This window comes from Caloenas nicobarica, chromosome 10 (assembly GCF_036013445.1).
Source record: "Caloenas nicobarica isolate bCalNic1 chromosome 10, bCalNic1.hap1, whole genome shotgun sequence".
Classification (NCBI taxonomy): domain Eukaryota; kingdom Metazoa; phylum Chordata; class Aves; order Columbiformes; family Columbidae; genus Caloenas; species Caloenas nicobarica.
Window position 1 is genome coordinate 21322801 of NC_088254.1, and position 23003 is coordinate 21345803.

General features: G+C 42.3%; 1 protein-coding gene across 1 annotated transcript in view; it reads right to left on the reverse strand.

Moving 5' to 3' along the window:
• MEGF11 (multiple EGF like domains 11) overlaps window positions 1-23003 on the reverse strand; it is a 257722-nt gene that overhangs the window by 43706 nt on the left and 191013 nt on the right. The window contains exons 12-14 of the mRNA XM_065641517.1: window positions 9818-9938; window positions 8451-8614; window positions 7946-8048 (exon numbers count right to left, since the gene is read on the reverse strand). Of these exons, the coding sequence (XP_065497589.1) occupies window positions 7946-8048; window positions 8451-8614; window positions 9818-9938 (388 nt within the window). The remainder of the gene's footprint in view (window positions 1-7945; window positions 8049-8450; window positions 8615-9817; window positions 9939-23003) is intronic.

The window sequence follows — 23003 nt, forward strand, 5'->3', positions numbered from 1 at the left end:
TTCCTATTTATTCCCACCTGAGGCAAACCCTGAAGTATTTGACTCAGATCCAGTCAGAAACACCGCAGGACAATTCGTGACAGCTCAGCATTTAAGGATGCTGAAGAACAAGAAAATCTGCTTGGGGAGGGCAGCAGAGAGAAGAAAACAGAGAGATCTCTCATAAAATTAAATGGAAACATTAAGAACTGAGGCTGCTCATCCAGTCTGCAAAATAAGCTATTTTTGTTTTTATACAGCAAAACTATTCAACAGACATAACAACAGCCACATTCTCATTGTCTATGAACTTTTGTGGTGTTCTCAAAATGCTTTTAGAACGGTGAATTTTTTTTCAATTTGATGCGGAGGAGCCCTTACTTACCTTGCTAAGCACCATTCACTGGTGGGCTTCAGAGGGGCGACTCCTGCCTGTAACACGCATCAGTCTAAATGAAAGCTCCATGATCTGCTTCTCCATAATGAAGAAAAAGCCTTTCCCTGCAGCCAGTGAAAAAATTCTAAATTCTCTCTTCTCTCATCATTGCATGGGCGATTTATGCACCCATTAATGTAAGTGTTTTTCTGAAAGTAATACACTTACAGCCTAATGCACCTCTGTGGAGCACTAATCGTACCCCTATTTTTAATTATCTAGAGAAAACTCCAGATATGAATCATCCAACTCAGGGAATTTATGCAATAAAAGCTTTTGAGGCAAGAGACCTACCTCACAAGAAACTGAGTAAGTCAAAATGTTTGCTAAAATTAAGGATCATCTGGTTCCCTTTGCTACAGGGTATTCTCCAGGGTGCACTACTGCAGCAAGCAAAGTTGTCATTAGCAGAAAGGGCAGATCTTGAAGAAAACGGTATGAAAAGGAGTCAAGTCCTATGTTTCAGACCAAGAAGGAAGAGAAACCGGGGAAAGATCCAGGCAGAACATGGGCAGATGAACAGGAGGGAGGAACTGGAAAGCAGGAGCCATATATTGCTCTCCCGGCTTTTAAATGTCCAAGCCCCCAGGCTAAGCCATCAGCTAAAAACAGAATATCAAGAGTTGTTGTACAACTGAATGTGTGGGAGCCTTTCGCGTTCAATAACATCGACTGAAATTCCACTTTTTCTCCTTTGCGTAGAACGGGAAGGAAGACATTTATGACATTTGTCACTGCAAGCGCTTTCACCAAGAACATATTTACACAACGTTTTAGCTTGCTGGCTGTTTACTGAATGATCTTTCTTTTTTCTTCCCTCACACATAGCATGCCAGCATTCAGCATTCCAGTAGTCTGCTGAAATGTTCACAAATAATTTTTCACTGCTTCTCACCCACATTTATTTATAGGTGAATGTATTGTACACACAGCCAAGGTTATACATAGAATGCCGCCGTGTTAAAATGGAAAATGGTCGAATATCTCTATCATCAGGTTTCATTTTTTAGAAACCATTAAATTAACATAATCCAGGATGTCATCCAAGCTATATCTTTTCACATAAATTTAAAAGCTGTCCTTTAATAAGTGAAAGTAACCCCCAAAATAAATACAAAGATAAATGAACTCGTATCTCTTTGATGTTTATAAGACTAATACTGCAATAATTTGCATGCATGCTTAAGTTTAGCAGTAGGCTTACTGCAGGTTCTAATTATAGTCTGAGGGTCTGATCCAACTCCCACTGAATGAGTGGCAAAAATCCAGTTGATTTCATGAAAGGTGAAATACAGACTGAATCTGGCACAGGACAAATACAACCAAACCTCTCTTAGATGAGAATCTGGAGCCCCCTAGATATCTGCCAAGGAATGCACACACATAATTAATGTCAGGACATCAATGAAGTCTTTGATATAACTTCATAATTCATATTTTTTGAAATTAGCCCTATATCAGCAGGAACCATACTTAAAGGTTCCTGTCAAAGAGAGAATTTTTAACCACAGCCTGACATTAAAATCTTATCAACTCACTTGAAATTAAGTCAATGAAAAATTAAAGCTCATTTCTAATAAGCTTATGTTACATTCACAGACTAAAGGGCACTTGTCGAATCCAGAGCGTAAGCATACCTTTTCATACGGAAAAGCTTTTCACATGTGAAAGGCAGAGGCCAGAAGAGAGGCTAAAATGCACCATTTTAGTCTGACTCTAAAAATGTCTAGTTTTTCTGTCTGTTTAAAGCTAATGTAAGGATACAGAATAATCACAGAAATAAATTATTAATTTAAAAATCTGGGATAAGACTGCCGAAAGTGATAAGTGCAAAGTATAGTTTAGATAATGGGATTAGACATCTAGAAAATGCACGTTTAACAGGAACTTACTATTGCTCCATTCTGATATTTTAGGCTTTGTATTAGAAACCATGAGAGTAAGAAACGGTCTGATTTTAATAAAAAGCCAACCCACAACATTATGAACTCTAAAATACTGTGGATCTCTTCCGCTAAAAACCCGTAGGTGCATACAACAAGTCCTAGATTTTTCCTGGTTTTAAAGATGCGTGGAAAAGTCAGTTACCAATTATAGCAGCATGTTTTTGGAGTTGATCTATTAATGGCAATAGAATTATTTTGGCTTCAACCTAGTACAGATGTGGATAGGATCTGGCCCCAAGATTATAAAGTGGATACTGCTGCAATGGAAGAAAAGTCATATTAATGCAAACAAAATGCATTTTATGGGAAGCTAAATGGATTTTTTTTTCTCGAAAGAGAGACCAACTTTTGGCAAAGAACTCAGGAAAAGTCAAGTTAAAAATACCTTAGAGCTCATCGTCAAAGTGGCCACTGTTCCTTTAAAATTCAAAAAGGCCTTCCCTTGAGTAACAGGCTTATCAGTTTTACTGAATTAATGTGTCCACAGGAGGGAAGAAACATGTTTCTGTGGTTGAGTGACAGTGCAGATGTCACTCGCAGCCTGCAAATTCTCCCGAACGCGAAGGCTCATTCCTCAACGCTCACCTTAGCTCTGACCAGCCCAGGATTCCTGACCCCATTAACTCGCTTACACAATCGCGCCTGGAAATCCCTACAACTCGAGACCAGCACAACTCCCGTACAATATTTCCGGACATGATAAGAGACAATTAGGGTCTGCGTTGCTGGCAATGTATGAAAGTTATTGAGGTTGTAAAGGACAGCGCAATATATATTTTGATTTCCCGTATGTAACAGCAAAGAGGGAGGGTGCTCTTATGAGACATGAATGAAGCCCAAAGGTGAAAAGTACCAACGCAATAACAAGATGTTTCTTCCTTACCAGCATATATCATTATCATATCTGTATTTGCCATCCTGAGTAATTAAAGAAAATCTATGAGGGGTTCTTTTATAATTAACTATGGGATGCACTCTCCTCTATTTTCCATCTCACATCTACAGTACTATCCTATTTTCCCTACACACATTTGGGATGTTAAAATCTACCAAATAAACTTCAGCTTCAGATATTCAGAAAAGCTACTGAGTAAACTAGTTCAGCAGATAACTGAGATAGCATCGCGACTACAGCGTTCTGTAAAAGAGTGTGATACAAAAAAATGACAGAAGCAAGATTCGGATAAGACAGCATTTCAGATTAAAGGAATTGAGATAAACAGGATTTTAACTGACCTTAACATTTACAGGAATGGAACATATCCCCCTGCAGATTGCTTCCTATTTAATCCCACTGTAATATCTGAAAGGTTAACAAAATACACACTGCCACAATTAACTTGAAGCACATTGAGTCGTTCCAGGGAGGAAATGAGTTGGCTGTGAGCAGCAGCCAGGCCTGCGGCTTTCCTTTTTGTAATCTGTCTGCGAGCGGGACGTCTGACTGTGCAAACGGACGGACTCGGGTCTCGGAGACAGGATGAGCAATGGCCACGTCTGGCTCACCAGAGTCCTGCTGCCCGGCTCAGGTTGAGCACAAAGGCAGCATCTCCAGAAATTAGAGGACAGATCAGTAGCTACGACCGATTTAATTACTGAGGGTCGCACTGAGTGACCCAGCTAAAGGCTATTCAGTAATAACTAGTTGGTATCGGTGAGGAAGGCGTTTCTGGTGGGAACACGCTGCCTTGAGGAGACAGGACCCAGCTGCTGGGGTTTGCAGTTCAATTGGAAACCCCACACGGCTCAGCCAGAGCTGGAATTTCCAGAGCCACGCAGCATCACACCTACCAGGGGAACGTCGCCTCCCCAGCGTCTGACCCACCTCAGCAAGGCTACCAGGGCATTCGGTCCCTTTCTGTCCCGTTTCAGGTTATTTATCAAGTAAGAGGAGCCTAAGGGAAATTTATGACGTCACTGTCACAGAGCATCCAGGAGAGGAGGTTGCGTCTGGGCGAGATGACACCCATACCCACATCTAGGATCTGTTTGCTTGCACAGGACTTCCAGGCAACGCTCCACCGCACAGATTTCTGCACTTGCATTCTCTTTGCGGATTCAGTGTGTGCCAGGTCCCTAATTAACCAAATGCAATTAGCACCGAAGCACTCCATTTTCAAGCATTTTCATTTTAACCTGTGTGTACACAAAATAACACCTCTTCCACAAATGAAATGACTCGTGTGTCGGGAGCTTTAAGGCATCTGTGTGCACACATACACAGAGCTGCAAGCACAGAAGCGACATGTATCTAAAACGCATGGCAGATCTGGAGTAAGAGAGACCCTTATTAATCTTTAGAGAATCATCAGTCTGATCAGTCAAGACTTGATCCTCCTGTGGGCTACACTTTTTCTTTCTAACCTAGCAATAGATATGAACATGTCTTCTTTTGATTTGAAGAGCGCTATTTCTCTTATGAGGTTACGCATACGCAGCGCTGGAGCAAGCTGGAGAACTCCAGTCGGTGCAAGGCTGAGCCCCGCTCGCAGCTGACGTTTCCTTCGTGTGGAAGAGAATTCAGCTCTGCACTGCGACAGCGGGTCACGGATCTGATCTTGTCCACATTCAAACACGTTTCACTTTGCGTGTACCACATGAGAACTTTTTACCAACGTGGTTTTGGTCTTTTATGTCCAAACGTTATGCTTGCCACTCTATCTACAAAGCCGTTCGTGATACAATGTGCCTGTGTACCTGGCTGGGTAATTTTCCACACTAACGACAGGGCGCAATCATCTTTAGATCCGATCAGACTTCTGCCTTTGGCTGCATGTGTGCAATTCCCCACCGAACTGAACGGAAACTGTACCTGCACATCTCTAAGCAGCTTGTTGCCAATGTGCTTATTTATGTATACAGCTGGTTTGTTCAGCTTTGTGATCTCCCGGTTGTCATGCGGGACTCTCTTCATCATCTTCCCCTCTGGTGGGTGCACCCAGCTCCTGAAAATTACCTTTCCCCAGCCATAGACACGGAGGGCCATTGTCCTGAGTAATAGTCTCGATGGGTGCAGTCGTAACATCATAAAAGGATGGTACACTGCTATTAATGACAATATATGCTACTCTTTATATGTCTTTTTGATTCTTTTTCCAGCCTTCTTCCACGCTCCTACCATCTATCAGTCTCTGAAGGTTTATATCGGTAACATCTTGAAAACCACTTTAAAGAAAATGGGTTCAATCTTCCCCTTGATCTTTACATAGAACATGACATCAAGAGGAGGTCCCACGTGTGGGATGAACATACAGAATATGCTGTTTCAGATGAAGTTTTGTGGCTATTAGGATCAGAAAGCCACGTGGATTCTCTGTCTGGTGTGAGTGGGCAGGAAAACCTTCAGATGTTCCGTGATCCTGAACTTTTCTGATCTTTTTCGGGCCATGCCTAATTAGTACCAAATTCAGAAAGCAAAAATTTAAGCCTGAATTATTTATCACGTTATATTTATAAAATGCACCGCGATACACATCATGGCCTAGTTCACAACAACTACACATAAGATTAATCTTTCTCTGATGCCCTACTCCTTAGTATGAAAATATAATTATTTAGCAGAAGAGTTTCTTAAATTACATACTTTCAAACCGGTATGAACAGAATTTCTCCTGGTGTCTGGTGCTAAGCCAAGTGGAAAAAACATTGGAAGCAGAATTGACAAAACACATGTTGGCTCTGTCTGTCTATCGGCATTTCCAGTGTGCACCTTACACGGCCCTGTCAACATCTCAACTCCAGCCTGGTCTTGAATACTAAAGTAATATTGTCCTCCCTGAAATGGGATCCTGAAGAAGTGAGTTCCTGAATTGCAGGGACACGTGGAAGGATAAAGTGGTCAGTTTTGCACTAAGTCCCTTGCAAGTTAATATATATTTATCTTGCTCGATATGGAAATTAAAAGATGGATATCAGAGAAACTATTCTTACCTTTACTTGGAATAATTTGTATCTGCATTTGATGTACATTTACAGATGTGCATGGGAGTACGTACAGGGTATTTGTTGCAAATGCTTTTGAAAAAAAGCCACATCTTTAGTCTGCATTGTCTGCAAAGTACATGTTCTGCAGTTTCCTCTGGAACGTTACATCCAGAAGATGCGTAATAAACTTTTAGAGTGTATAAATATATCTCTTTAATTTAGCATACTTTTAAAGACCATTTTCTCCCTTGAAGAAACTCGCACTGACTACCGGAAAGCCTACCAGCTTTTTCTCTGATGAACATCAAGAATGCACAGTAGAGTTTTAAAGCCTGATAAATGGATATATTGATGGTAAAGAGGCTCAGAGAAAGATGAATGCAGTCCAGTGAGTGAAGAATGCAAGCTGGAGGAGGGGATACTAGTGAGCTTATAAAATGGGTTCTCTTGTGGGAAAAGCACCCTTCTTGGGGACACATGCCCAGTATCTTTGAAAAATAGCTTTGTTGTAAGCAGTGTGTAGAACCTCCTATTTTGGTGTTTTATTTAATTCTTAAAAGATTTTTTCTGTTGTACATTCTAGATATAATTTCATGGCTTTTGCTTCATGCTTCTAGGAGCTGAGCTGCTGTGGTGACGTTCTCTCCATCAGAAATGGAAAGCATGCAGTGGTTTAAGGCAGAAGGGGTAAGGTGACCGTATCCCAACTTTGGCTGCCTGATCAGCCCGCCTCACTCCACACATTCTTCCAACTTGTACTTCTTGGAAAAAAAATTAATTCTTCCAAATGTATTGCTGTTAATATAAATGCATTTTGATTGTCAGTGCCACTGGTGGTTCTGCAGTTATGGGCAAGAATGTAAGTTTATTTCCCTCCCCAGCCTCTCCAGAGAGCTGAGGGAGACTAACCAGTATTTTAGGCAGCTAAGTGTGAAATACCGGTTGGGTCAATAAGTTGTCCCCACTGTTGTTATGTGAGCTGTCAAAAGCTGGCAAAGAGACATATCAGTGTGCAGTCAAGTATAGGTCTGATTGTACTCCAGCCTGGACTCTCTGACTTCACCGAATATTCCTCTTTTCCTTTGTTTGATTATGAGAGCTCTTTGTCAAACCAGCACTAATCTCCTCTGCATAACTACCCTTCTGTGTGACAGGAAGCATGGGAAAATAGGAAAAGCACAAAGACAACGTTTTGTGCCAAACCCGGGGTTTGTATGATGGAGCAGCTGCAATGACTCTTTGCATTCAGAAAACTCCAACCTGCATCCCCAGGTGTGATGGTCCCAGGATTCACCGTACCCCAAATGCACCCTTGTGGAAATGGCTATTCAAGGAGAAAAGCTCTGCAGGATTTCCAGATGATCTGCATCCCTCCTGGGGATTCTTTTTACAGAAGGCTAACATCTGGCTCCAGGTTTGGAGCCATCTTCAGCTAATCTGAATACAAATTTAATGAGTGTCAATTATTGTCACCATCACGAGTGATTTAAACATGGGTAAGTTCAGCTGATCTTGTCTCAACCTATTATTTAAAAGTTTGCAGTCACAAGTCCAGTGCTATAACTGATGCAAGAGCAAAGCAAAACAACCTACCAAAGCCCCCCCAAAAACCCCAAATGACAAAACCCCCAAGGTTTACAAAGGTACTTGCTAATTTTACCTGTCCAGCCCGCAAGGCAGCAGCAGTAACCAGTGACAGGATCGCACCCATCTGCGTGGCTACAGTCACAACGTTCGCTGCAATTAAGACCATATGTTCCATCCTTCCAAAAATATAAATAAAAAAGTCTCTCAGTAATCAGTTTTTGTTCTAAAATGTGCAAAATCATCTATCATGTCCCTCTTAATGCTGAGTTGCATTTTTAAAATTAACATAGAAAGAAGATAGAAACAACTGAGTGCCTAACGTTTCTATACAGAACCAAATGAGGAATCACTTTAAAAAATGATGTTCAAGAAAATGCAGATAACATGGCAATAGCTCTGGTAAAATATAACGCGAAGTATAATACATCTGCTTGACTGCTAGAACCCCAATCTGTTATTTAGACATGACTTCCTTCAGATATCTGCAGACAAATGAGATACTGACCTACGGCACATTTAGAAGAGCTACGTGGGCTATGGCATTACAGGGGATGCCAGACCACCCCAGCTGCACTTACGGGACAGGGCTGGTCACAGAAGTCCCCTTGCCACCCAGGTGAGCAGAGACAAAAGCCATCGGCTGGTCTGCACGCTGCTCCGTTCGTGCAATAACACGTCTGGTTACAGTTAAGACCCCAACTTCCACTGGAACACGGAATAGAGCAATCCACTCCTTGCCACCCTACAGAAATGCAGGAGAGAAACAGCATTTGGGATGTTTTCATGAAAAAAGCAGGGCAGAGATGGCAAGAAAGGCAGCTTGCAAACTGCAGCTCTTTGATTTAAAGACCAGTTTCCTCCCGATCTTGGTGTAAATATAAGATTGACCCTTTAATTATGACCTCCCGACTTCATCCACCAGCATCTATATGTACAGAACAGTGATACAGGTATCCTTGTGTTGGTTGTTTACCAGACTCAGGTGTCTGGTGCCTCTCTGGTAACGCCTGGCAGGCTGGAGGCCTCCTGATCAACAAGAATGCAAGGACCTTGCCCTTCCGTGCTGCCTGTTTCTTACCTCTTTTTTTTTTTTTGAGAATGCTCTTTAATATAAAGAAGCTATTACATCTATAAAAAGACCAAGGCCATCATTTCTAGCCATTAAGCCTCAAATCTTAACTACCAGCCGCACAATGGCTTTCATTACACTGCAGCTGTACATAATGGAGTTGAGCAGTAACTCATGGTTTATACATACTCATTAAATGGAGTTCTACCGTGATCCATTAACTCATGTTTGAAATGCCAGATTTTATTGTTATTTGCCTCACTTCTGTTTTAGGGCTTATGTATGCCACACAGCCATAGCTCTGGCTGGTATTCTGGGGGAAGGCACTGCTGCACAGGGTACGTAAGGGACACCGTGCCATGGAGCGGTACAAGGTTTCTCAGGTGATTACTGGATACACGGGCTGTGCTCACTTCCAAGCACATACAGGAATTATGGACATGTGTGGGAAGAAAAGAGGTTTGTCTTGCAGAGTCTCCGGAGCAGGCAAGTCTGCTTCTTTCCCCAGATAAAGACACTCACATCCTGCAACCCCGTGCTGGCTCAGGGGACAGGAGTCCTGCAGAAATGGGGCAGCAAAATGACAGAGGAAAAACCCCGATGCTCTGCATCGCTCTGGAGAGGAGCTGTGGCTCTGCCAGCACACTTAGTTCTGTGACCTGCTCTTGCGGCAGAGCAGTTAAGCCTGGCCCCTGTTCAGGGCAGAGACAAAACACAGTCACGCCCCTGTTGGGTTTTGATACTTGGGCAGATTGTGGAATTATTGACGGGCACAAGAAAATAGTGGAGTTACTGACTGCACAGCTGTGCCACTGGAAAAGGGGAGAAGCGTTGATGCCAAATTGCAGACAATTGTTAAATCCGAATTTTGTTTACCTTCTTTGCAATAGCACAGACCATCCACAGGGGAACATGCACCATCATTTTTGCAATTGCAAACTGATGAGCAATTGGTTCCGTAGGTTCCCGCCATGCAGGTAATGGTGCAGTCATCTCCCTGCAAACCGAAAAAAGCCAGAGTCAGCTAAAGGAATCCGAATTGCAGGAAATTCCCATCTCTGCACAGGGAGGCTTTCTCTTCCGAAACAGTGAGCAGAGTGTTATGAGTTGATTGCTGGGTCTCAAGCACTTGTGCAGTCACCGCTGCTTCCCATGATTACGATGCAATTAGTGCTTTGATTGACTTGGGGGGAAGGGACAAGTTTCTGGCATTCATTCAGCAGGAGGTGGGGAAGTTACGAAAACAAACCTCCTAGAACAGATGTTAGATCATTAAGCAAAACATCACTTATGAAACACTAATCACAAAATATACAGTCTGAAACTGTGCAAAGATTGCTCTGCATTTCTTGGAAAATATATTCTGAGAATCAGGTTGTTCAAAAGCCAAAGGATCTTGTACATGCTCATCTTCCACAGACTGGCAGAGAGAAAAACTACATGGCAGGTGCATTAGACCTTTTTGATGCATAGCTGGTACCTGCATTTGTTTTCAATGAACTTGCATGAGATCGTGACTTTAGGAAAACGCTGAACAAGGAGCGATGCGTCTGTCAGAGAGAGGAGGCACACAGAGCAGAACACACAAACAGACCACCTCGTGTCTCTGTCTTGTTTCTGCTTTAGGTGTGGGGAAAGCAAGGGAAAGGAGAGTAAATACTTATATGATACAGAAATATAGACTATTTCAACAATAAATTATGGTACGCTGTATGCACTGAAGAGCTTGTGTGGCTGAAAGGAGAGACACAGTTCTTACTAATATTGTTCACCTGATACAACAAAGGAATTAAAATGCGAGCACAATTCTTTAAACCTACTTACTGTGTCCCATAGTTGGGTCCACATACGGTAGCACATACAAGGTTTTTTTGCTCCTTTTTTTTCTGTGCGTAGTCCTGACTCTCACATCACAAATTAGCTCCTAAACTTACTTCTTCAGCGAGTCAAAACTTAATAATTTAGTTCTATGTCAGAGAAGGCTATCCTGCTCTGAAGTTAAATAGTAACTACATTGCACAGTGTGACTTATACCACAGCTCAGGGGAAAAGATATTGGTCAAAATGTATTTTTGCAGGTGAGAGGCTTCATTGTCTGATAGGAGGATCCATTTATCAGGAGATAAGTGCACAAAATGTCATGTTCCCTATGCCATGGCAAGTACCTCCAGGAAGCCTGTATATCACAGCATCAGACACTGAGACAGTAAAAGGAAATATGAACAGATTTTTGAGCACCATAAAGCCCCATATGCTTGCTGTAGCAGTTCTGCCTAGCACCAGTATGACTCATCCTATTTTATACTAAAAACTTTGGTTTAGGGGGAAGTAAAAGAAAAGGTTAAAATAAGTACCGCTCAGAAATAAATCCTACGAGTCTGTGATTTTTGAGTGAAAGCAGTGTTTGTAAAAGATGCTATCTTTGACCTTGGCGGAGTAAAACAAGTTCCCCTGAAAAGGCCTGGCAGGAAAAGGTGCTGTCTCGACAGCCAGAACATCCGAAGGCAGCTGCCCCTCATTACCCTGCCAGCACGGCTCCGGAATGAGCCGCGGAACCCCGAGCAAGCGGGACGGCAAAGGGACATTCAGCCTCCACGCCTAATCAATCCTCCGCCTTTCTCCTGCCTGTGACAATTAGACAGCCAATTAGCAGCACTTAGAAAGCCGTATCTTGTGCAAATGGAACTCCCAATTCATTTCATGTACAACACACAAGTGCTGGTACCGCTAATAATTCCTATGACAACTGACCTTTTCTGGATTTGAACTAGAAGTAAAAAAAAAAAAAAAAAAAATTAAAGCAAAGTAGGACACGGGGATGCGGAGCTAAAATATCATCTTGGGAACCAGATGAACTGAACTAGCATCTGGGCCCTGGGTGGAAGCACAAGGTGGATTTCCAGCTCCTCGGTGACGCCCTGGGACCGCAGAGCAGCTCGTGTGACGTGTAGTTCTCCCTGGCCACGTGCGCGATGGTCTGGTGTGGATTCACCGGTTTTCTGTAGACTTGCTCTGCGCGGAGGACAGTTGGACACTGGGTATCCCAAAGAAAAGCTACAGTACGCAAGCTATAATAAACATCAGTCTCTTTCATCCTTATTCAACATGCCTTTCAGTTTTGGCATTTGCTTTAATATACTGTACTTTATGGACTAGCAGAGGTTGATGACTCTGGCTGTCCACCTTAAACGCACTTACGTTGCAAACAAACCTTAACTGGAAAAATAAGTGGCTTAATGAGATTTGTGTCCCTGGCTTTGACAAGTAAGACTTTCAGAGCTCTCTGAGCAACAACTGCCAAATACAGCTAACTTCTTAATTACATAAGAGGAAAATGCACTTGAACTACAGCACTGACTCTAAGATTTTACTAATTATAAATGCACACCCCGTTATTAACATTTTGAACTTGATTTGGGAGAATGACCTATGAAATTAAATGCATTCAGGTACTTTTAAAGATATGTAAATTCACCTCGCTCTCACCACCTGCCCAAGTGAATAATGCTGCAGTGTATGTCTATGCAGTTGTTAATGAGTTATATATTCCGTTAAACTGATTTCAAATGTTGTGTATTGAAACTTTACTCTTGCAATATGGTACTTTATATTTCTGTCCTATTTAGTAAAATTAATCAACAGCTGTGCTCCTTAAGTTGATTATTCTTTTTTCTATTAAGATTGGGAGGTTAATGAGAGTAGCGAAATGCCTGGATGTGGTATACATGATAGGAAGGAGTAGCTTATTCAATCAAACACATACCCCTGAAAATGTTAAAGCTATATTAAGAAATCTAGCTATAAATAACTTGGTATTTTACATCTCTGTTTTCCAAGTCAGAGTGATCCATATGAACATCACAAATTTTCAAAAGTGCTTCATTTTCTTCATCATTTTCACTTAAAAGGTCCAGTTTATCAAAATATACCCCTGAAATCTATCTAATGTATTCCTTCCTAATTTCAGGGGTCAGTTCTAACTCTAATACAACCAATGAAAAAACTCTCTTTACTGGATGTTGTGTCAGGGTCAGGTTCAGTAAAAGTCCCTCTCCGTGTTGAAGCAGCATAGTCCTGTCCTTGGTTTTGCTTTACACCTTCCCGGGCCCCGATCGGTGAGATGACACCTCTGTCCCACCCAGGACAGGGGTCCCACATCTCCACACAGCTGCTCAGAACCTAACACAAGTGAGCCTTTGTTTTTGTTTGGAACCCAAATCTGATGGGAGTATCCCAACATAGCAAAGACACAGGATCCATGACCCCTGGGACCCTAAAAAGTCATCTTTAAATCAAAACGAATGGTGACAATAATGTCACTAACACCACTTATATGACCTTCCGTACCTTTAAGTACTTCAGAAATACTATTGTTGCTGCAACTAAATGACAGACCATTCTAGCTCCACGAGAGGTTTGGGCATATAGTTGTTATTGTTAATTCTCCCCTATGTACTGAGGGTTAGGTCCAAGGAACCAAACTCCATTAATAACTCAGGCTGCAAGCTCACATCCATCAGCATCAAATATTAATAGACTCACGAGGGCCAGAGCATACATCTTCCCGGCTGGCAGTCAATAATATGTCTTGTTTCTGTTCAGGGAGAGGGGAAGATTTTCCTCCACAAAAATTATTATGCTACAATATTAGTAGGGCTTAAAGACACACTGCTGCCTTAGGTGTTTGTTGTGTTAACAAGCTCCGGATGCTTCAGAAAGTGTTTTCCCTGGATTAATGTTGCCCTAACAGATTAGATTTCTCGTTTCTGTTAAAAATACATTCGTGCCGTATACAATATCAACTCCCTTTAAAATTATTTTCTGGTGTTCACTATCAAGATGTGTATTTATTCCTGCATGTTTTGGATCAGACCTTTAATCCCTAAAATGCATTTTCGAAGGAAAAAAAATGGTATCCCAGACCATAAGGGGAGTTAATAACTCAGCAATGATCAACACTGCCAAGCAAAGTTCACACCCATACCTGATCTGTCTCAAAGTTTGACTATTTAAAGATGTGAAATCAAGAATTTCAGAAGTAGCTACCATCTATGGGAATAAATTTGCCTTGGAGGGCTAAAGCCTGCTTCCACTGAAGTCAGTGGCAAAACAGAAAATCAATTTTTCAAGGCCTCTGCAATGCAGAAGACTAACAGGGCTGTTATTGAACTTGGCCTCAAGTTTGCATGCTAAAAACCTATGTGACAGGTTTGTTCGAGTGTTCTTAAGGTTTAATCTCTCGAGGTGCTGAAAATCCTCAGCTCTCATGCAGATTATTAGGGGGGACTGACAACACTGAAAGGCAACATATTTGAACTTTTGGTAATCTGAAACGTGACTCCAACTAATCTGAGATTTTTAACACGGTATCTGATCTCCTCCCTCTCCCCTTCCTCACCTTTTTTCGTGCCAGATGAATTAGAGGTGCAACACCTGCCACCCGAGCAGGGAAGCTCGATTTTCGGTTCTCAGAGCTCGGGGTGCAGACATTAAATAGACGGGCATGGTGTGGCGCCATGTGTACGCAACGATAAACAGATCAGAAAGACAAAATGCAGGCGCTGTTTGTAACCTGCCGTCTGTGTGTCCGGATAAGCTGATTGGTATGGATTTAGTACGTAAAAGTATATATTTATATGTACACACATTACCTGGCACACCAGTGTGCCGGTACACTGTGTCTGGGCACTGATGCAGATCACAGATACAGTTCTGTATATTTACTTATTTAATTGTGACATTTACAATTAACCCAAAGTGGTTCTCCACAAACATTCCCTCAAGGTAAACATATGGTACCCAGCCACACAAACTGTCAGAACAAACTAATTTCCCTAATGGTGTTCCAGTGGAAATTAATGTGCTCTTCACAAGCGTATTAGCCGCAGTAGGAAACTTTGTACTTTTACTGGTCCTCTCCTCCACCCTAGAATCAAACAATTTATTCATGACCTTACTGTACAGCATCTTTAGTTTTCCAGACATAATGATGTCCTCTGGCAAAATTCCTTTCCCCTCTGGGTGTTACTAATTACTCCCTGCAGATGCTATTATTGGCGCTAATGATAAAATGCAGAAAAAAGGTTGGGGAAGGATCTTGTGCCCCATACAAGCCAAGCTTGCAGGTAATCTCTGTTACTAAGAACTGACAATTGTTCTTTTACCCACTTTGTAATGTTATATGAGGCAGCTGTGCTGCAGTTTGATATACATCTAAAACGGCAGAATTAAACCACTGATAACCTTATTCAGTCTCCTCTTCCTTTGCACTTTTCATGGGAGAAGACGGGGTATGGTGGAAAGGATGGGAAAGAGCTTTCTTATGTTTAAAAAGTGACTTTACAGCTCGTGACTCAACCAGAGACACAACCATTGGTGGTCCTGAATGCCCAAGTCTTTCATTAAATCATAAAGCACTTCCAAGAGCCATCTGCAAAGCTTTCCCCAATCTGCACCTCAGTGGCATCGCTGTCCCCGATCACCCTGTAAAACCTGGACGCGCCAGAAGGACCGAGTGCACCTGCCCGTGGGAGTGGGGGGAACTTACCGCTTTGCCTCCTATAGTCTTACAAGGATTCAGGCACATTTACAAACGGATGTCAGCATTTTATTTCGCCTCTGAATTTGTGCGAATATGCTAATTCCTACAGTAAATTTCACAGTAAATGCCAAGTTCGAAATTAGTCATCCTGCTAATAATTCTTCAGTTTGGTGTTTGATCAAAAGTATGCAGCAAAACATGCACACACAAATAAAACGGAGACTTTGTTATAAAGAGATTAGGAAGTAAAATTACTATAAGTAATGTCAATTTTAAGTACTTACAGTACTTTATTGAATACTATTTAACTTCATCTTACTGGTTATAGCCAAAGCCTTTGTTGTGCAAAAGCAAAGCTGGGAGGACTGACCGTGAGGGGAGTAAAAGTTACCACAAAGTAACCGTGGTTTGTTGTTTTCCAAATTGTTTGTACAAAATCTGGCTGAATTTCATGTATTCCTGTTTTATAAACCCAAATACATTTGCTGTGGCCAGTACTGGTGTAACACGTGTTAGTCCCTCAGCAAGGGCACAGAAGAACCTGGGCCAGATTCTCATTTCTGGCCCGTTGGGCCCCCGGAGCCTCATTCCCCCATCTGGGTTTTTCTGTTTCCCGTCGCACAACCTCACAACTGATCCGAGATACATTAGCAGTATATTTAGGTTATTTTTATTTCTAAACTAGGAGTACTTGGCCTATGGTCCCAGAGCTGTAGGGGCTTCAGAGCAACAATTATCCATCCATCTCCCCCACCACATTGACCAGGGAAGCCTTTGGCCACAGCTTAGAAAAGCCTTTGGTTAGGATTTGGCTCCCTGGAGAATAATTTGTACCTATCAACACTGAAGAACTTGTGCAGCCCTTCAGCCTGGACACCACATACGCGTGTGTAGAGCTGGAATCAACTGCACAGAGCTCATGGTTCCAGCACAGAAAATCCCAGCTGTGAGGGGTTTACTGTGCCAGGTGCAATGACTCTGTGATTCTACGATCCTACGATTCTATGAACTGTGCATCCGAGGAGTCAGGCGTTGCACGTTGTCCTTTCAAACGGGGAATTCTGCAACATTTTGCAAAAACTGGGTGCGCAAATCTCACCACTTCGCTGTCCTCCAGCATCTGAGCTCCAACATGCTTCATACAACCAAAAAGAACAATGTTCCGGCACAGTAAAACTGATGATGAAGTGGAGCAGTGCTCTGTAAGAACAAAGGCAGCAAACTCCAGCTTTGTAAGGTTTTTTTGTGTGTCCGTGAAATCAAGTGAAGACAAATACAAATAAAATTTTCACTAAAAAAATTGGATTTTGCCTACTAAAACTCAGCAAACCTGAGCTGGATTTCTGTCAGTGAGCACTATAATCCCCGTCGCCACCAGGGAATAGTTTTCTAGTTTGCAAGGAAAATATGCCCAATATCATTCAGTTATCTGCAATTAAAAAAATCCATTCCTATTGTTCAAGCCACCTAAATGTGGGCATTAAAAAAAGAGAAGGAGAATTCAATAAAGACAGCAGCCAAGAGAGAGCACCCTGCCTCCCTCTTCCTATAAATCAGTGCAGCGCTGTTGCTGGCAAAGAGATCCAGCCTAACTTTACAGCGCTTGAATATCTGCCTGGTTTAGTATTTAGGCCTTAACTGCAGAGCACTTTAGTGTCAGCGAGGCAATGAATACGGCATCATATAATTAAATGTATTCAGAAGGAAAGCAATGTGGAGAGTAAAAAAGATGATCATCAACCTCTGAACAAGATTTTTTTTTATACAGTCAGCACTTTTCACCTAATAAAGTATCACAAACCACATTTATCCACGAGGGACCTCTCCAAAAATAGGAGATTGGATTTAGACTCGGTAAAACAACTCCTACATAATTTCCTCGGGACATTTCATCTGGCGATGGCGCCTCATACCTGAGAGACCGGCCTCCCCCCGCAGCTGCTAATGGAGTACGGGCAACGCAGCCCTGTACGGTTCAAAAAACACAACGAGGCCGGTGCTCAGCTAAATCGGGTGGGTGTGCGAAGCTCGGCTACGTGAGGGCAAGAGATGAAAACAACCTCCTAATTCTGTTCACAGTGGAGCTGGGGAAACGGGTTATGGAGCGGATATTTCAGGTGGAAATGAAAACATCTATAATACATGGGTTTAGATTTGGTTAATGGGAAGATAGATTATCAAGGCAGGTCAGAATATTTTCAACTTAACTCTGGGGAAGCTATAAAGAGTCAACATCTGTGGGGCTCACTGCTGTTACTATAATCAACTTTGATCAGTTCCTGTTCTAAAATGCTGCAAAAAATATGGCTATATCACAATTAAATGGCCCGGGCATAATGTGTATTATTGCAAGTCAGTGGGAAGTATTTACATGACTGAGAGGTATACACTTAGCACATGTGCTCTTCGTGACGTACTCAACAAGCTGCTTGTGTCCAAACTGTGGGACTGAAACCAGCTAAGCATTAATAAATCCAAATACTAAATCGCAGTCCTTGAAAGCTACCGGTAAAGACGAAAAAAGCTGCTTTTTCTGCCTTTTTCTTTAAATGGAGACGTCTGAATTGGAGCTATCACTATGGTAAAGGAAAGATTTTAACACACTGTGTGCAGCTCTATAAATTTCTTTCCCAGATTTGGGCAGAAGAGATCGGTGGCTAACAGAAGCGGAAACCATTTGGAAATGCAGAGCAGCATTTTGATGCAGTGCAGTGTACTTCAGAGTGGGAATTCAGAGCTGGCTATGACAATTCTGCACCCGTTATTCTATGGGAGTGTCTTTGTCTGGAAATTAGAGATGGTTTCTGTTCTGTCCACATAGCCCGAGTGGCACAGTCCAGGATCTGCCTTGTAGAACAATTGTGGCCTCCTGACTTTTTTGCAATAATAAATTTGGGCTCTGGCTGACAAGTCTCAACAGTTCTGCAGAAAGGACACTAGCAAAAACAGACAATAAAAGCTATTATTTATACTTTCAGCCTCTATGATGTCCTCTGGCAAGAAGATCCACGGTTTAATTATAAATACAAAGGAGAAAAATTATCTTTATGTTTGCTTCAAGTCCACTGCCTGATTTTTAATTGGGAAACTTCTTACACTGTGATAAATAGCAAACACGCATTCCTTCTTCCCCTTCCTCCATGGTGTAAGGGACCCCTCACATATCTAGCCTCGGTGACCCCTTTTCTAAGCAAAATCATCCGCTCTCTTATTCTCATTTTATGGGAGCCATTTCACAATTTAATTACGCATTCTGTGAAAAGCACTATCTTTGTCTTTAAAACTGCTGTGCAATCATTTAATTGGTTGCCCCTTGTTCCTGTGTTATTAGAAACAGTAAATAACCATTTCTTGTTCATATTCTATGCACCATCCAGAGTTCCATTGATCTCTCTCGTCTCTCTCCTCAGCCACCTGTTTCCTGAGCCAAGTTCTAGCTTATCGAGTCCCTCTTTGTATAGAAGCTATTCCATATAAAAGGTGATCTCTGGTACCATTTGCTACTTCCATTATATCCTTTGTGAGCAGGAATCAGCCAAACTGTGCGCAGTAATTTGAGATTTAGATATGTTACGGATTTATACAATACTACAAAAATGGTTTTTCCATCCTGTTTTGTTCTCTTCCTGGTCATTCCAAGTATTCTGTCTGGCACTCTGGGTTCGCTTATTTTTTGACTGGTGCTGAGAACTCTTTTGAGGTTTTCAGAAAACTATCCACTGTGATTGCCTGATCTCTTTCCCTGAATGGTAGCAATTAAATTAGAACTCACCTTTTGTGTATTTACTTAATGTTATTTTACTTTTGTCTATTACTCTGCATTTTTGAACACTGAATTTCAACCTACCCAGTCATTCAGTAACATGAAACCTTTCCCTAAATTTGCTACTAGCTTTGTGTTTGACAATCCCCATAGTTTTGCATTATTTGCAAACTTTCTTTTAGAATTCTCCTACAGCTGTACTATACAATTAAGGATAATGTCCAAGCGTAGGCTCAAATCTAAACTTTCCTACCGCACACACCGTCCGCGCTCACCAGCGTGGTCACCAGCTGCGACCTGCAAATTTCTGTAGCAAAAGCTGCCAAAAAAGTTCAGTACATCAGTGTCTGGACTCTCGCTCACACGGACGGGATGGCCGGAGTCCAGGAGGAGTGAAACGTGCTGCACGCAGCAGGTCTCCTCCGCTGCTCTCTTGCTAGAGCCGCAGAAGCAGCAACGCGGATGGAAAATACGCAGGTACGGGGCTGAGGATGCAAACACCTGTGGTTGAACTTGGTTCTGAGCCGCATGAGCCATATGTGAAAGGATCAAAGCGGGGGAAAAAAAAAAAAAAAGCAAGCATCTGGGAAAAGAAAAGATATGTCAACATCAAGTTAATGGGGTTTGCGATGTACCTACTAAAAAGCTGGTAAATAACCTGGCAATCATACAGAGGCAAATAAACAGATATCTTGTCAAACTTTCACAGATATTCCTAAATCAAAAAACCTACAGCAAGAGTTCAACATGTGGTAGAATTCCAGTTGCTCTTTGGCACAAGAAAACACTCCAGGATTTTCCGTTTATACGTCTGATTGTAAAGGATAAAGTATTTTCCTTAGAAAAGCCAGAAAATAAACTGAAAAAAGAACCTGTGACTTAAATCTTATACTTACATGGTTTTAATGAAGTTGGTTTGCAATTTGAACTACGAGGAGAGTCAGGTACCAACACTTTTATGCTCAGATCCACAGACAGTGTGGATAAAGATACACACATTAAGAAGCTTAATAGATGAAAAGAGACACTGCTATTGGCAAGCAGTTTATTCCTCTGCAAAATTCAGAACAAATAACTCAGTCTGGACAGAATATTGAGCTCCACTGATTCTGAATGAGGCTACAGGAACAGAAATGCAGTCAGACATAGCCACATTGCCAATTAAGGATAAAATACAGGAAATGTGTCAACTAGCTACAAAGGCAGAGGCATTCAGGATTTCTGTATGAAGTTGGTTCCTTTGGACCCACTTACGAAAACTTCGGAGTTATTCAGGTAAATAAAACTGCAGCAGAGCCCCGAAGTAAAAGTAAACATAAGAAGAGGGGGAGACCTGAGACTTGCTCACAGTTCTTTTAAATTATAGACACAGCGTGTGACTGAAGAAGTTCTCATTGGTGGAGGTAGTCGGTGAGACAAACTCCACTCTTGTATGTCCGGGACAATCCTACCGAAGCTAGTGGTTGTGTTCAGGTAAACTTGGGCTGACAAAGGAGAATTTGAGCTGTCACAGAAAATTTCTGCAGCTTGTACATCAGCAAGAGAATGAGCAAACAGAATGAAACAGAAGTTGTTCATAAAAGGGTCTGAAAAATTCCATTGAATTCAAAGAAAGGGATGCGGTTTCCACAACTGAGGGCAACCCCCTGTGTCTCGTGCACCCAGTGACCTCGTTAAACACTCCGGTACAATAGTTCGCCTGCTCAAAAGCGCACAACAAACGCTCTGAAGTGCGAGGAGACCCTTCATTAGGGCTCATGCAGCCAGACACCGCCACGGACACAGTCAGGGTTTAGGAAAACACAGGCTCTGAATGCTGCGGCTGCCGGTGCTCCGGCAGAAACGTCTAATTGCTGAGTCCGAGCGGCGGGGGGAGAACACCAACCTGCCTAATGGGCAGCAAGAACCTGGGACGTTGATATAAAAATCCATCGGGGAGCAGCGTAGGCTGAAAGCCTGGGAATACCCAGGAGGCCTCCCCATAATGATCTTCCCTATTGGGATCTGAACGCAGGAGATCTTCTGTAACATCACAGTGCCAGAGGAATCCAATTGTGAGTTATTATTGAAATACCGGCTTCAGCCCACATCCAGTTTCTTCACATAGAGGTGAGGTTCATTGTTTCCCAGTCTCAGGGCCAGCTCAGAAGTGGATCGGCTTTTCAGAAAGGCACCTGCCATTTCAGAAAGACGCAGCACGATCTGGGTGGCTTGCAATGCCTCCCAAGGGTGCTGTTCCGAAAGCTCTGACTACCTGTGCTGTTTGTCCCCAGAAAAAATCCTACAGGGCCTTTGAAATGGATCATGCAGCCACGCCACCAAGCTTGACCTGAAGCAATGGTTTGTGAAGGTAAAAATGGTAAAATGGCTCAGTCTGCCAGCAAATTTGCCAGTCACTGCCGATAGAAAGGAGCTTTGTGATGTACATACTGATCCACGGGGAGCTGGACTGAGATCAAAGTCATTTCTTGCAGGCCGCTGCAGAGCCAAGAGGAGCTAATTTCCAATTTATCATGACCTGGCCTGGTTCAGAACTAGTAGCCTAGGGATGCAAAAGCTTTATAGTCTGTTATTAGTCCCGGTGGCCTACAAAAAAAAATAAAAGTACAGCCATTTTACGCACATAAATACGTACTTTTGCATGCGTAGAGAAGTGGGTAAGAAAACTCAGAGGTCATCAATGAAAAGGGACATTGAGATGCAACTCGGAGGCAGTTTTATTCCAGTCTGTGAAAATGCAAAAATCCTGATAGGTAAAAACGATTCCTGACCAGCCTAATTTATGTGAGGAATACACCAAAACCTTGGGAATGAGATGTTTTGTTTTATGTTAATAAACTCAGACCTTCCAACATGCAGCCCAGCTGACAGAAAAACTTCTGTACAACTAGAAAGTGACGGTTCTTTCATTTCAAGAACAATTTTCCAGCTCACTCTTAATTAGACTGTGTGGAACAGAGTGGTTTTTGTTGCCTGCTTGAGATCCACTTCTTGTTCCACATCCACTTGTGAAGTAATTTGTAAGCTTAAAAAAAATGATGAGATGAGTTTTCAGACTTATCTCCATCTAGAAGATACCAAGAAAATGCACGTTTGAAGGACAGTGGACTCCTCAGGGACCAGAACCAGGAAAGGGGGATCTAGGGAAGAGTTTGAAGGCTGGGAACCAATTCCTTGCATGTCATGACTTAATATTCAGTATTTGTTCAGGCAAAACCCTTTCCTTTTTAGGGATTGCAATGCACCTACTTTTAACCTGGTTGTGCAGGGAGGGAATTATGTGAACTTGAGGTTCATGAGCCCATCTGAGTGTCCTTTGCCAGCTTAAGTGTCAGAGGAGACCTGGCAGAGAGAGACAGGGTTACCACAGTGAGGTAGGGATAGAAATCTGTGGAAAACAAGGCTCTTTTAGCGCCACTGCTTATAGGACAACTTGTTTTATTTTTATTATTCATGAATAATTCACTTACTGCCAGCTACAGCCTACGCCAAAACCCACCTGCACAGTATGGATGCCTTTTTGCACATGCACTGCCACGACTGCTGGCCATTCACAGGGTTCTGGGACACGGGATTATGAATATGAATAGGAAGCCCGTGAGAAGAAAATGCATCTTCCTTGTGCATCTAGGTAATTGATGAAATGAGACTGGGCAAACTATTTCTGTTGCCTATAATACTCCAGTTAATTGGACAACTGCTGTGCCAGAAAACCTTCTCCCCATCTACAGCAAGTAAAATTTATACTGGTGGCTGGT